This window comes from Salvelinus alpinus, chromosome 1, assembly GCF_045679555.1.
Source record: "Salvelinus alpinus chromosome 1, SLU_Salpinus.1, whole genome shotgun sequence".
In the NCBI taxonomy this organism is placed as follows: Eukaryota; Metazoa; Chordata; class Actinopteri; order Salmoniformes; family Salmonidae; genus Salvelinus; species Salvelinus alpinus.
This window is the reverse complement of record NC_092086.1, coordinates 77,972,424-77,987,704: the sequence shown is the minus strand read 5'-3', so window position 1 is coordinate 77,987,704 and position 15,281 is coordinate 77,972,424. Positions and strand designations below refer to the sequence as shown.

Below are 15,281 nucleotides of genomic sequence, written 5' to 3'. Positions count from 1 at the left end.
ACCAATGTGCTATTGTGAGAATGATTGCTGAAAGACCTCTACCTAAAAATTAATTGCTAATTCATTCCAAAGAGCAAATGAAATGTGACACTTATTTATCATCAATTATGCTTTTAGGCCTATATAGTACTTGCAGTCATCAACAGTTGTTTAAATTCAACCCAGAATTCAACTAAAAATAGACAATACAATAGGCCTAGGGTTTCAAGCTCGTTGATTTCAAATGTAATGATATTTAGTGACATTGAATTGTGTTTGGATGTCAACGCAACCAAATATCAACATTTGAAGGAGATATACTGTATCTTCTGTTTGGATAGTTCCATCTGTGCCACTGACTTAGTTAGCCTATGGCTTTAATTTCAGTTTGTCTACAAATTAATAATTTATGTGTTGGATTCACATCTCCATCTCAACCAAAAATGACTTAGATTTGGGGGAAGCCTGGCTTCTCTTGGCATCCATGAATACACCACTGCCTTTCTGTCTTGACTTGAGCTGTGTCTAGTACAGGAGGCTGTTTAGGGGAGGACGGCTCATAAGGGCTGGAATGGAGTAAATGGAATGGTATCAAACACATGGAAACCATATGTTTGATGTGATTTGATTTCTTAGGATCCCCATTAGCCGACGCCAATGGTGACAGCTAGTCTTACAGGGGTCCGACATAACAAAAAAGACATTACAGACAAAATACTTTACAATTTACATACAGTACATTTAAAACATGAACATGTAGTGTGTGTGTGTGCACCTATCAGCTACACATACATTTTAGTACTTACAACAAATAGGTCACATGGGGTAGAGGCGTAGTTACGTAAGGTGTAACTTTATTTGTTTTTTGAAACAAGGTTTGCTGTTCACTTGCGCTATATAAGATGGGAGTTCCATGCACTTATGACGGTATAATACTGTACGTTTCCTTGAATTTGTTCTGGACATGGGGACGGTGAAAAGACCCCTGGTGGCAGGTCTGGTGGGGTGTGTGTGTGTGTCAGTGCTGCATGTAAATTGGCTTAACTTGGCTATGCAAACAGTTTGGAATTTCCAACAATGTTTCTTATAAAAACAAGACGTGGAAACGTGTTCAATACCATTTAATTTATTCCGTTCCAAATTAAGGTGCAACCAGCCTCCTGTGATCTCTAGCAACCGCTATTTGCTCCAGTGCCTTTCCGTTCACCTTCACACTCCTGGGCCAGACTACACTCAATCATAGGACCTACTGAAGGGATGAGTCTTCAATAAAGACTTAAAGGTTGAGACCGAGGCTGTGTCTCTCACATGGATAGGCAGACCATTCCATAAAAATGGAGCTCTATAGGTGAAAGCCCTGCCTCCAGCTGTTTGCTTAGAAATTCTAGGGTCAATAAGGAGGCCTGCGTCTTGTGACCGTAGCATACGTGTAGGTATGTACGGCAGGACCAAATCGGAAAGATAGGTAGGAGAAAGCCCATGTAATGCTTTGTAGGTTAGCAGTAAAACCTTGAAAGCAGCCCTTGCCTTAACAAGAAGCCAGCTTAGAGAGGCTAGCACGGGAGTAATATGATCAAAGACGAGTAATTATATCAATTTGGTAAAACATCAATTTACTTTAGGGAAAGCCAGCATCTGAACCGTGGACTCCCCCACTTTCCTTTCCAATTTGCAAATGGCTGAAACCAGAGATCTGTATATAATGACGAGATGCTCATGTCTCTGCCCTAACAATAGGAGTAGTTGCCCCGAAGGCGGGAAGGCAGGCGACAAGTTTAGGTCTGCGTATTAAGCCCATAGAAATGCATTGGGCTTATTCTGGACAGATTTTGGCTAGTGAGCCCTCTCGGTCACCTCTTCCTCTCTGCTGAAACTATCTCACCGGAGAAAGCATCTGAGCGAGCAATACATGGCTCCTCTGTTTTACTATATCTAGCCCATGGATCTGATGCTGTCTGGACAGAAATAGTATGAGATGCCATATTTTTTTTGTTTAGACATCATCAGATACATGGTCTACCCATGCTGAGACAGAGTGGAGCGGTTTCTATCGCTCCGATGCTTTATATGAGATTTATGAGTGTCGGCACGTGTCTCGCTCAAATAAATGATCAACATTTCAATACCTTATTTGGACGGGCAAGGTTTTGGTAGGGCGAGCCAGGCCCCCTAAATCCCACCCGTAACACAGGCCTTGGTCGCAGGTTTGTGGAGAACTTCACAATTGCGGTAATAATCTGCGCAGAATGTCATTGAGCACTTGCACCATGTACTTTCATGTAATCTCAACTGCAATGCAGGTAATTTGATGAAGCACAGTGATAACACATTTATCTGTTGTATAAATAATCTGACTTCGTATTCTCATTTGAATTTTGCTGCGCTTTAAAATGGTTGAAGGCACAGTGATAGACATTTGGGTGACAACCAAACCAAAACTATGACATTGTTTTTCAATTGGAATTTAGTTCTGCGTTTAGATGGTTGAAAGCATTGCTATAACACATTGAAAATTCAACAAACTTTTGGCTTTCTTTTTGAGTGGGTGAATATAGGTTGTAATGTTATTGCTCAATGTCTCAATCAAATATGACCTAAATATCCACATTGAAATGACTTGGTGTGCCCAGTGAGAAGGATCAGCCTCCCAGACAGATTAGTCCTGGACTAGAAAACTCTTTCAACTGAGGAAACTGGTCCTGAGTGTTACATTTGGATCCATTTCAGTACGTTTTCATATCTTGGAATCCATATACTGCGTGTCTTTCCCCCATTTTTGTATGCAATAATCTTCACAACCCATAGACGGCAGGAGTGAATGCAAACTGCAATGTTATATTTAGGCCACAGGGTGGCGACATCATCAAAAAGAGAAATCTAAACAACCTTTTTTCTTAACATAATAATGCACTGATGACAAGTTCATTTAAGATATGGCCCATAATGTCGTAGGCCTTCACACATTCATTGTTACTCATCCGGTCTGAGATATTGGTTATTGGATCATACAGGTGTAATGCTTTCTCCAGGTGGTAAAATAAATCAATTATACACCTTTACAACCATTCATCTTTTAATTAAAAATATTGATAGAGTATTTTCAATATACATAAGTTGAAGAAACTTAAACACTGTACATAGTTGTCTATGGTTGAGCATATATACATACATTAGCACAACAGCCATCAGTGTGTCTACGTTCCATTATCAGTTATAACTAATCGATTACTAGTATTTATAAGATGTTCTGTGATATTCAATGTTATCATTTTGTGTTTGTTTTGTAATTCTATCCCTGTATTACATAATGCATATACATTACAGTATCACAAAAGGCCAGTCTTGAACATTGTTTCATATTTTTCCATCTTTAAAACAGCAAAAGCATTTGCCATTGAATACCACTACACATACAAGTATGTCACAACCTATATGTTATTTTGAGTCGGAGCTATACAACAAAAATTGTCACATCCTCTACGATGTCGTGGCTAATCCTTTTTAGCATTTGGCTTTTCTTCCTGTCTGACCTTCTGTGCGCATAAAACGGACATAAGACGGTGTCTTACATCAAATCAAATTTTATTGGTCGCATACACATGTTTATCAGATGTTATTGCAGGTGTAGTGAAATGCTTGTGTTCCTAGCTCCAACAGTGTCTCTCTGCTCCAGTGTACTGGCAATAGCTATTCTCCAGTGATACAGAGGTTGAGGATAGGCTTAGAAGGAAAACCTACATGCTTCATTTAAGCTGTTCTATTCATTTAACTCCAGCCATTAATATGAACCAGTCCCCGGATTTAAAGTGACACAAACCTCCACTTCATATTTAATGGGTAGTCGTGTGCCACGCTTTGTTTCTTGGATCTACTACAAATATCTTGTTCATAACCTAGCAGAACAATATTACCTTGCTACACACAGACATGTCTGAATAGAGCCATCAAGACTAAGGGTAAAAATTGGACAGTAGAGTTTTGCCAAAGTAAATGCTATCAAAAGAAGTCCAGATTGACTCAAGGGTAGTTTGATCAGTGACATAGCCAAAATCACTTTGTAATTGTTTTATGCCTTGTATCTTTTATGCCTCATCTTAGACTCATTTGATGTGACACCTTTTGGGTCTATTGTCCATTAATATATTTGTCATCAGCTTGGGATGTTGACAAGTTGAAACCTCTTTGGTTTTGTACCCAGTCCGTCACATACGATTCAACGAATAGCCTCAAATACAATCGAAAGAAAAATAGTAAATATCTTATTTACAATTTCCTTGTGGAGAGCAACCAAAAATCATTACAACTCAATGGTGGAACCATATATAACCACTATCTTAGCCGATAAATTCAAATGTAATTGACAAAATGTGTCAAATTGTATTTTATACTATAAGCTATTCCTATGCAGTAAAATAGTAATGTTTTAAGCGCTGTGTCTAAAGAGCATTGGCATGAAGTTTTATACAAGGTACATGAAAAGGCAACAATTACCTAGGATTTAGAAAATGTTGCAGAAAATATCATTCTAGTATGCCCAGTCTTTTTTTAAACTTTCTTAACTGCATGTGGCTAGACAGGTATTCAGCAGTAGTCCACCATATTTGAGAATAAAATTAATAATATATGCAAATTTGGTTTGAAGCACAGGGCGGCAGGTAGCCTAGCGCTTAAAGCGTTCGAATACCCCAGCCAACAAGGTGAAAATCTGTCAATGTGCCCTTGAGCAAGGCACATAACCCTAATTTGCTCCAGGGGTGCAGCACTACTATTGCTGACCCTGTAAAACACATTTCACTGCACCTATCCGTGTATGTGACAATTAAACATATATTTATATATTTGGTCCTAATCTACAGTTGTCATATCGATACAATCTCTGCGTAATGCATAAAGTAAAACATCAGTGGGATCCACGCATTGACTGTTCTTGCTGTAATACACAGGCAACACACACGCATTGACTGTTCTTGCTGTAATACACAGGCAACACACACGCATTGACCAGTGGGTGTCATGACATCTTGTCCCCATTTTTAAAGTGATGTCATCGAATGGCCTTCATAGGACGTGGTAGATAGAGTAAATACAACCACGAAAAAAGTTGCATTGGAAAACTTTGTAAAAAATACATTGATTGATAGTACAATAATAATTTAAAAAAAGATACTGCACAAATGTATGAAATCCAGATCTATGCATCCTTAGCATACAAACTGAGTATAAAAAGTGTAAAAAAAAAAAATATTTCCATATACTTAATTAAATAAAACTGCCTTATGTAGCAACACAGTCCATCTCTTTTAAGGTCTTACTAATGATCTCACTGCATTTTGACCGGATCAAATGCCCCAGCTTCTCGAAGGCCAATTCAAGCTTTAATGCTCGAGTTAGACATATCTTAGTGGCAGTTGAATCTTTTCCTTTTGAAAATCTACGTGTGTAAGTACAGCGTTGAAGGGTAAAGGGACAATGCACCATGGCAGACTGGCGTTACACCAGCGAGCCAGCCTGGTTCTGAGCTGGCACCATGATGGGCACCCCTCCCATGCGGGAGATGTTGGACGCAGTCACAATGGTGGGCAGAGGTGGTGGGCGCGGGGAAGCAGGTGCTGCCTGGGGCTGGGTATAGGACTGTGGGTGCTTGGTTCTGGGCATGGGGCTACCGTTGGCACTGGATGCTGCAGAATTAGCCAGTTGAACACGGGGCAGGGGTGTAGCCACGTTGTAGCCGTAGTCCGGCACAGCATGGCCGTGGGTGGATGCTCCGTGGCGTGGTCCAGCGCGGTAGCCAGAGACGCTGCCTGTGGCTGTGATGATGGAGGCTGTGTCAGAGGGAGGGCGTTGGGGATAATGCTGGAGGTGGTGGTTGTGGTGGTGGTGCTGGGACGAGGGCTCCCTCTGGTGGGGCCTGTTGGCAGTGGTGGTGATGGAGGAGAGTGTGCCGTTCTTGGAGACCACGTCCGATCCTGAGCCGGCGCTCTTGGCCCACGAGATGCGCTTGGGCGCCTGAGCGTCCTCCCTGGGGATGAAGAGGGGAAAAAGAGAGGAGGGAAAGAGAGAGGGAGCAAGGGAGAAGGGGTGAGAGACTGGCTGACATGCATTTGGGCACATGAACGCATGCAACACAGAAATATTGTGAAAGGGAGTCTAACTTGATGTCGTTGGCCCGTTCCTCTTCATAGTCTCTCTTTCGCCTCAGAAGGTAGACGAGGAAGAGGATGATGAATATGAAGACCAACACAGAGCCCACCGTGGCTCCAGCAATCATCCCTGCATTAGTCGCTGGGGAAACACACATACACATTTGCACTACAGATCTGTGGAATAGTACCGTCACTCTCCAGGGTAAATAACAACTTTAGCCGGATCAAGAGCCTTTGTGGTTGAAACGATAATAAAACTACTGTAGTGTCATGTTTTTGTACATTAGTTCTGTTTTTACATGAACTCTACTCAGCTCTCTTCCCCCAACAGTGCAAGAACAGCAGCCTGTGACTGTTCAGTGTTTTTAAAGGACTAGGCAGAGTTTACTTCTTTGTGGAAGTCTAAAGACACAAAGAACATACATACAAAAAAGGCTATTAAACCTCATTAAATTTCTATGAATTTATTTAACAGAACAGCATCCCTGCATTGCCTTTTCCACCAAATTGATGTTTCCTTTTAAAAAAAATAAGCTTTATTGCATCTAATTTAGAGTCTACCAGACCACTTTTTGAGGAAATAAACTTTAGTGGGTCCTAGATGAGAGAGAGAGATGACTTAGCTACCGAGTGCAGAAATTTCAACAAAACTATAGATATAAAAAATACACTGCTCAAAAAATAAAGGGAACACTTAAACAACACAATGTAACTCCAAGTCAATCACACTTCTGTGAAATCAAACTGTCCACTTAGGAAGCAACACTGATTGACAATAAATTTCACATGCTGTTGTGCAAATGAAATAGACAACAGGTGGAAATTATAGGCAATTAGCAAGACACCCCCAATAAAGGAGTGGTTCTGCAGGTGGTGACCACAGACCACTTCTCAGTTCCTATGCTTCCTGGCTGATGTTTTGGTCACTTTTGAATGCTGCCGGTGCTTTCACTCTAGTGGTAGCATGAGACGGAGTCTACAACCCACACAAGTGGCTCAGGTAGTGCAGCTCATCCAGGATGGCACATCAATGCGAGCTGTGGCAAGAAGGTTTGCTGTGTCTGTCAGCGTAGTGTCCAGAGCATGGAGGCGCTACCAGGAGACAGGCCAGTACATCAGGAGACGTGGAGGAGGCCGTAAGAGGGCAACAACCCAGCAGCAGGACCGCTACCTCCGCCTTTGTGCAAGGAGGAGCACTGCCAGAGCCCTGCAAATTGACCTCCAGCAGGCCACAAATGTGCATGTGTCTGCTCAAACGGTCATAAACAGACTCCATGAGGGTGGTATGAGGGGCCCGACGTCCACAGGTGGGGGTTGTGCTTACAGCCCAACACCGTGCAAGACGTTTGGCATTTGCCAGAGAACACCAAGAGTGGCAAATTCGCCACTGGCGCTCTGTGCTCTTCACAGATGAAAGCAGGTTCACACTGAGCACATGTGACAGACGTGACAGAGTCTGGAGACGCCGTGGAGAACCTTCTGCTGCCTGCAACATCCTCCAGCATGACCGGTTTGGCGGTGGGTCAGTCATGGTGTGGGGTGGCATTTCTTTGTGGGGCCGCACAGCCCTCCATGTGCTCGCCAGAGGTAGCCTGACTGCCATTAGGTACCGAGATGAGATCCTCAGAACCCTTGTGAGACCATATGCTGGTGCGGTTGGCCCTGGGTTCCTCCTAATGCAAGACAATGCTAGACCTCATGTGGCTGGAGTGTGTCAGTAGTTCCTGCAAGAGGAAGGCATTGATGCTATGGACTGGCCCGCCCGTTCCCCAGACCTGAATCCAATTGAGCACATCTGGGACATCATGTCTCGCTCCATCCACCAACGCCACGTTGCACCACAGACTGTCCAGGAGTTGTATCAGGAGCATGCCCAGGCGTTGTAGGGAGGTCATACAGGCACGTGGAGGCCACACACACTACTGAGCCTCATTTTGACTTGTTTTAAGGACATCACATCAAAGTTGGATCAGTCTGTAGTGTGGTTTTCCACTAATTTTGAGTGTGACTCCAAATCCAGACCTCCATGTGTTGATAAATTTGATTTCCATTGGTAATTTTTGTGTGATTTTGTTGTCAGCACATTCAACTATGTAAAGAAAAAAGTATTTAATAAGAATATTTCATTCAGATCTAGGATGTGTTATTTTAGTGTTCCCTTTATTTTTTTGAGCAGTGTATATATATATATATAAATAAATAAAAAAAAATTATAAGCGTGAAATGTGCATTACACCCTTTTTAGAGGAATGCACATTTAAGTGAAGGGCAGTGCATCAGTCCCGATTAAAATTCATTCTTAATTACTTGCTCTGGATATCTGCATGCTCTGGTTTTCTAAGCCATTTCACGTACCAGGAGTCAACAATATTAGGAAGCACATTTCTCTACATTCTGACTGGTCCATATAGTGTATAGTGAGTCATGTGGGTACTTCAGTACGTACAGGTAATGACCTCCAGGTTGATGTAGCAGCTGTCATTGCCAGCGGTGTTGCTGGCCGTACAAACGTACTTCCCCGACATGCTGCTGCTCAAGTTGCTCAGCTTCAGCGTGCCCGTTTTTTCATCTGTAATGCACACACACACACACACACACACACACACACACACACACACACACACACACACACACACACACACACACACACACACACACACACACACACACACACACACACACACACACACACACACACACACACACACACACACACACACACACACACACACACACACACAGACAGACAGACAGAGATATAAACTTATACAGTGTCCATATTAGGACAGCATTGTCAGTCCTACTGAGAGACTGTGGCTGTCCTTATATGGACACCGTGCATTGGTCATATGAAATTCCTCATAAATTAAATCCCTACTAACCAGAAAATAAAATGTACCAAACAATGTGGGATACCCATCTAATTATTGCATACCATAAAGGAGAGGAAATAATTGATCTAACTATGGGAACACTGACTATGCGTTTGGAAGAGAGGTTCAAACGAGTGCATTTGAGGAGAGTCAAATGAGGATTCAACCTCATCTGTGCTTTAATCTTGTTCCAAACAGATTAGCCGCTAAATCTCCAAGTCAGAACAGAACAATGACACAGGCATACCAAAAGAAACTCAGAGATGTGTTTATTCACCATCCTTTTGATTGCCTGTGCCATTTTACATTGTGTCCTTAAATCCACATAGATACATGTTAGCCACATACGCATGTAGTGTATTACTAAATACAGATTGAAATAACTCACACAATTGTTATACCTGGATGCGGTTAAACTCATTACCTAGCACCTGTAACTTTAGGACACATCATGTAAAGTGAGACCGGATTGTCTCAATTCACATTTCACTTTCCAAAACCTCTGGCAAAGTTATACCCTCTGCTTTGTCATTCCATTTGCTTATTGTAGATACAGTACCTTTCTAATCCAGAACAACTCACATTAGGTGCTTACAACAACTTGGCTGAACTACATACTATTACAGTACTCTCAAAGTTCTTATTCTCATCAAATTGTAGAAATAGAGCACGCTCTAGCTGAAATACAGGACAATTACAATAAATACACTATTTCATAGTAACCCCCGAAAAATTCTTAGGATGTTGGTTAATAAAGCTAGACCACCATGTTCCAGATGTCAGGCAGCAGGTAGTTACTCACTGAGCATGGGAGAGAAGAAGACCTCGGACGGGGGGCTGGTCTTCTTCCACTTGTACATTGGGATGGGCTTTCCTGACTTAGACTTGCAGCTTAGTGTGACGTTGCCCTTCAGAACTGGCTTCCCTGACAGAGAGCACTCTGGGACAGCAGGAGGGACTGAGACAAAGGAGAGAGGTTTAAGAGAAAGTTAGTTGACCATTTGTGATGAGATGCTGAGTTAGAGACAGTATTTGAATAATAACAGATAAAATAATGTTTAGGATTTAGGGTAGTGGCAAACTGACAAACTTTTTGTATTAAGATACATGCAGGAACATGTGTGTACAGGTATGTGGTGCGCATGTACTATATATGTGGGTATAACTGCAAGTACAGCACATCTGTAAGTGTGCGCGCACCTGTGTGCACCCCTTCCCTTTTTCCACATTTGTTACGTTACAGCCTTATTCTAAAATGGATTACATAAAAAATTAAAAAATAAAAACATTTCTCACCAATCTACACACACACACAACCCCAAAATCGCAACGCAAAAAACGTTTTTTTCGTGAAAACCCACCCAGAAATTCCTTATTTACATACAATACCGGTCAAAATTTGGACATACCTACTCATTCCAGGGTTTTTCTTTATGCTTTATTTTTGTCTACATTGTAGAATAATAGTGAAGACATCAAAAAACTATGAAATAACACATATGGAATCATGTAGTAACCAATCATGTAGTAATCAAAATATATTTCATATTTGAGATACTTAAGTAGCCACCCTTTGCCTTGATGACATCTTTGCACATTCTTGGCATTCTCTCAACCAGCTTCATTAGGCAGTCACCTGGAATGCATTTCAATTAGCAGGTGTGCCTTGTTAAAAGTTGATTTGCGGAATTTCTTTCCTTTTTAATGCGTTTGAGCCAATCAGTTGTGTTGTGACAAGGAGGGGGGTATACAGAAGATAGACCTATTTGGTAAAAAAGTCCATATTATGGCAAGAACAGCTCAAATAAGCAAAGAGAAATGACAGTCCATCATTACTTTAAGACATCTAGGTCAGTCAATCAGGAAAATGTCAAGAATTTTGAAAGTTTCTTCAAGTGCAGATGCAAAAACCATCAAGCGCTATGATGAAACTGTCTCTCATGAGGACCGCCACAGGAAAGGAAGACCAAGAGTTACCTCTGTTGCAGAGGACAAGTTCATTAGAGTTACCAGCCTCGGAAATTGCAGCCCAAATAAATGCTTACCAGAGTACAAGTAACAGACACATCTCAACATCAACTGTTCAGAGGAGACTGTGTGAATCAGGCCTTCATGGTCGAATTGCTGCAAAGAAACCACTACTAAAGGACACCAATAAGAAGAAGAGACTTGCTTGGGCCAAGAAACATGAGCAATGGACATTAGACCGGTGGAAATCTCTCCTTTGGTCTGATGAGTCTAAATGAGATTTTTGTTTCCAACCGCTGTTTCTTTGTGAGACGCAAAGTATATTAACAGATATTCTCCTCATGTGTGGTTCCCACCGTGAAACATAGGGAAGGAGGTGTGATGGTGCTTTGCTGGTGACACTGTCTGATTTATTTAGAATTCAAGGCCCACTTGGCTACCATAGCATTCTGCAGCAACACGCCATCCCATCTGGTTTGCGCTTAGTGGGACTATCATTTGTTTTTCAACAGGACAATGACCCAAAACACACCCCCAGGCTGAGTAAGGGCTATTTGACCAAGGAGGAGAGTTACGGAGTGCTGCATCAGATGACCTGGCCTCCACAATCACCCAACCTCAAACCAATTGAGATGGTTTGGGATAAGATGGTTTGGGATAAGATGGATCGCAGAGTGAAGGAAAAGCAGCCAACAAGTGCTTAACATTTGTGAGAACTCCATGACTGTTGGAAAAGCATAAGCTGGTTGAGAGAATGCAAAGTGTCTGGAAATATATTTTGGTTACTACATGATTCCAAATGTGTTATTTCATAGTTTTGATGTCTTCACTATTATTCTACAATCTACAATTAGTCAAAATAAAGAAAAAAACATTGAATGAGTAGGTGTGTCCAAACTTTTGACTGGTACTGTAAGTATTCAGACACTGCTATGAAACTCAAAATTGAGCTCAGGTGCATCCTGTTCCCATTGATCATTCTTGAGATGTTTCTAAAACTTGGGAGTCCACCTTTGGTAAATTCAATTGATTGGGCATGATTTGGAAAGGCACACACCTGTCTATATAAGGTCCCACAGTTGACAGTGCATGTCAAAGTAAAAACCACACCATGAGGTCGAAAGAATTGTCTGTAGAGCTCCAAGACAGGATTGTGTAGAGGCACCGATCTGGGGAAGGGTACCAATAACATGTCTGCAGCATTGAAGATCCCCAAGAACAAAGTGCCCTCCATCATTCTTAAATGGAAGAAGGGCCTTGGTCAGGGAGGTGACCAAGAACCCGGTGGTGACTGACAGAGCGCCAGAGTTCCTCTGTGGAGATGGGAGAACTTTCCAGAATTACAACCATCCCTGCAGCACTCCACCAATCAGGCCATTATGGTATAGTGGCCAGACGGAACCCACTCCTCAGTAAAAGGTACGACAGCCTGCTTCGAGTTTGCCAAAATGCACTTAAAATACTCTGACCATGAGAAACAAGATTCTCTGGTCTGATGAAACCAAAATGTAAATCTTTGGCCTGAATTCCAAGCGTCACATCTGGAGGAAACCTGGCACCATCCCTACGGTAAAGCATGGTGGTGGATGCATCATCCTAAGTGGATGTTTTTCAGTGGCAGGGACTGGGAGACTAGTCAGGATAGAGAGAAAGATGAACGGAGCAAAGTACAGAGGGATCCTTGATGAAGTCCTGAGCACACTGGAGCAGGTTCTCAGACTGACGGTTCACCTTCCAACAGGACAACAACCCTAAGCACACAGTCAAGACAATGCAGGAGTGGCTTTGGGACAAGTCTCTGAATGTCTTGGAGTGGCCCAGCCCTTTGGCAGCGATTACAGCCACAAGTCTTCTTGGGTATGATGCTACAAGCTTGGTACACCTCTATTTGGGGAGTTTCTCCCATTCTTCTCTCACAGAACCTGATCGAACATCTTTGGAGACCTGAAAAAAGCTGTGCAGCGACACTCCCCATTCAACCTGACAGAGCTTGAGAGGATGTGCAGAGAAGAATGGGAAAAACTCCGCAAATACAGGTGTGCCAAGCTTGTAGCGTCATACTCAAGGCTGTAATCGCTGCTGTAAGATGCTTCAACAAAGTACTGAGTAAAGGGTCTGAATACTTAAAGTGAAATATCACATTTACATATTTCGCAAAAAAGAAAAAAAACAGTTTTTGCTATGTCATTATGGGGTATTGTGTGTAGATTGATGATGTTTTTATTTAATCCATTTTAGAATAAGGCTGTAACGTAACAAAATGCGGAAAAAGTACAACGGTCTGAATACTTTCAGAATGCACTGTATGTACATGATTGCCTCATTCTACATATACAGCTCTTATAAAGAATACACAGATGGCATGCTGTATGACTACATGAACTACATAAGGGGTCTCCTTGTCCTTACCATTGACGTTGAGGCTAAGTTCTCCAGTCAGGCCCTGGGCCCCGGGGATGATGACCTGGCAGAGGTAGCGTCCTGAGTCCGACTCCTGCGTGTTGTTGATGTACAGGGACAGGTTGGCCGAGGGCATGGTGGCCGTGAAGCCCACGCGCTCCCCGAACTGGGGGCTGCCAAAACTGATCGAGTCTGGGGTGTACGAGATGATCTGTGTGGGGTGGATGGTGGGGACAAGAGCCATGAAGATTGTTGCAAAGCTCCCTCGAAAATCCTGTCCTTTTCTTAATTTTACACCATCTGCCATTAACAAGATGTTCTCTTAGCTGATGTTATGTTCTTAATAGAGCCATGAAAAGTGCATTGAGTAGGAATATAATTAGAGTACTTTAAAATATGACAAAAAGATTAGAAGATAATAACAAAACCACATTCTTTCAAATCATATAGACCTTTATGCAAACAAGGCCTTTGGAGCTAAAGACTAACGGGCCAATTCAGAGTTGAGATAAGGGTTCTCTAGTTATGTCAGACTACCACCCCATGACTGGGCCTTTAGCCAAAGCAGCTTGCCATCTCAAGGCCAACAACTGCCATCTCCCAATCAACTGCTGGTGAATGCTACTGTAGTGGACTTTTTGTGTTTGTTTGATCCCCTTTGGGACTTGGTCCATCTGTATACTATGGTAGGATAATCTGGAATAAGCAAACATACAGAATAAACCCACATAGGTCATTAGATAACATTGTCTGTGGATGTAAGTTTTGGGGAAGAAGTCAGATGACAGTTATGGCCCACTGCCCACTTTCGCCAGCTTAATTTGTTTTGTAAAGGGTTAAACCCAAAATAACCACAAAATCACAACTCTGTTCAGTGGCCTTTCTAGGGAGTTTTTCCTAGCCACCGTGCTTCTACACCTGCATTGCTTGCTGTTTGGGGTTTTAGGCTGGGTTTCTGTACAGCACTTTGAGATATCAGCTGATGTAAGAAGGGCTATATAAATACATTTGATTTGATTTGTTTAGCATTGTTTCACTTGATGGCCTAATTTTCAGAAATGTTACATTTATGCATTTTCAAGCAAGGGTAAAATACATTTACATTTACATTTTAGTCATTTAGCAGACGCTCTTATCCAGAGCGACTTACAGTAGAGTGCATACATTTTATTACATTTTACATACTGAGACAAGGATATCCCTACCGGCCAAACCCTTCCTAACCCGGACGACGCTATGCCAATTGTGCGTCGCCCCACGGACCTCCCGGTTGCGGCCGGCTGCGACAGAGCCTGGGCGTGAACCCAGAGACTCTGGTGGCGCAGCTAGCACTGCGATGCAGTGCAGTGCATAGATGGAGTGTTAAGCCTTTTATTTGATTCATTTAGGAGGTTTTCCCAAAGGAAGAGCTTTGCCAGATTAACAGTATAACAGCAGTCAAACATCCTTCATGACAATAATCCTCCACGTTACAGCCACAGATGGCCAAGCAAGTCAGATTTTCAGTTTTCATTGGAAGCTTTTGAGCAAAAACTGCACAGAACATAAACATATTTTTCTGAATACTCAGACAAATGATGTGAAGTATCACAGAAGTCAGAGTTTAACATTAAAACAAAACCTAACAAAATAGAATACATTCATCATTTCAAGTTGACTTAAAAAAAAGAAGGCAATATTACAGATGAGTTAAATTTTTACACCAAAAAACCTTTCCATGTACAAAGTACTTCTGACAAGGAAGTATGTAACTGGTATGCAGAGCTAACGCAGGTACCTTTTATTGTAGACTTATGATGTCACAGCAAATATGCCTTTGCCTTAATGTTTGGTGCAAAAGTTCAAGTTACTGTACGTATCTCAAGTGAGGACAGCCCTTAAATCGTCAGACGATCAGCACAGATGCTAGAGGCACCAC

The 15,281-nt window shown here is 42.1% G+C and overlaps 1 protein-coding gene across 2 annotated transcripts in view; it reads right to left on the bottom strand.

Annotated features, from left to right (window-relative positions):
* Positions 1-3,034: 3,034 nt before the first annotated feature.
* The window catches only part of LOC139530592 (endothelial cell-selective adhesion molecule-like), a 60,717-nt gene continuing 48,470 nt past the window's right edge, over positions 3,035-15,281 (bottom strand). Inside the window, exons 3-7 of one of the 2 annotated variants that reach the window (XM_071327140.1) lie at positions 13,373-13,574; positions 9,798-9,953; positions 8,569-8,691; positions 6,132-6,261; positions 3,035-5,998 (exon numbers count right to left, since the gene is read on the bottom strand). In XM_071327140.1, coding sequence (XP_071183241.1) covers positions 5,470-5,998; positions 6,132-6,261; positions 8,569-8,691; positions 9,798-9,953; positions 13,373-13,574 — 1,140 coding nt within the window. In that variant the 3' untranslated portion in view covers positions 3,035-5,469. The remainder of the gene's footprint in view (positions 5,999-6,131; positions 6,262-8,568; positions 8,692-9,797; positions 9,954-13,372; positions 13,575-15,281) is intronic. The other variant, XM_071327134.1, reaches the window with a different exon arrangement.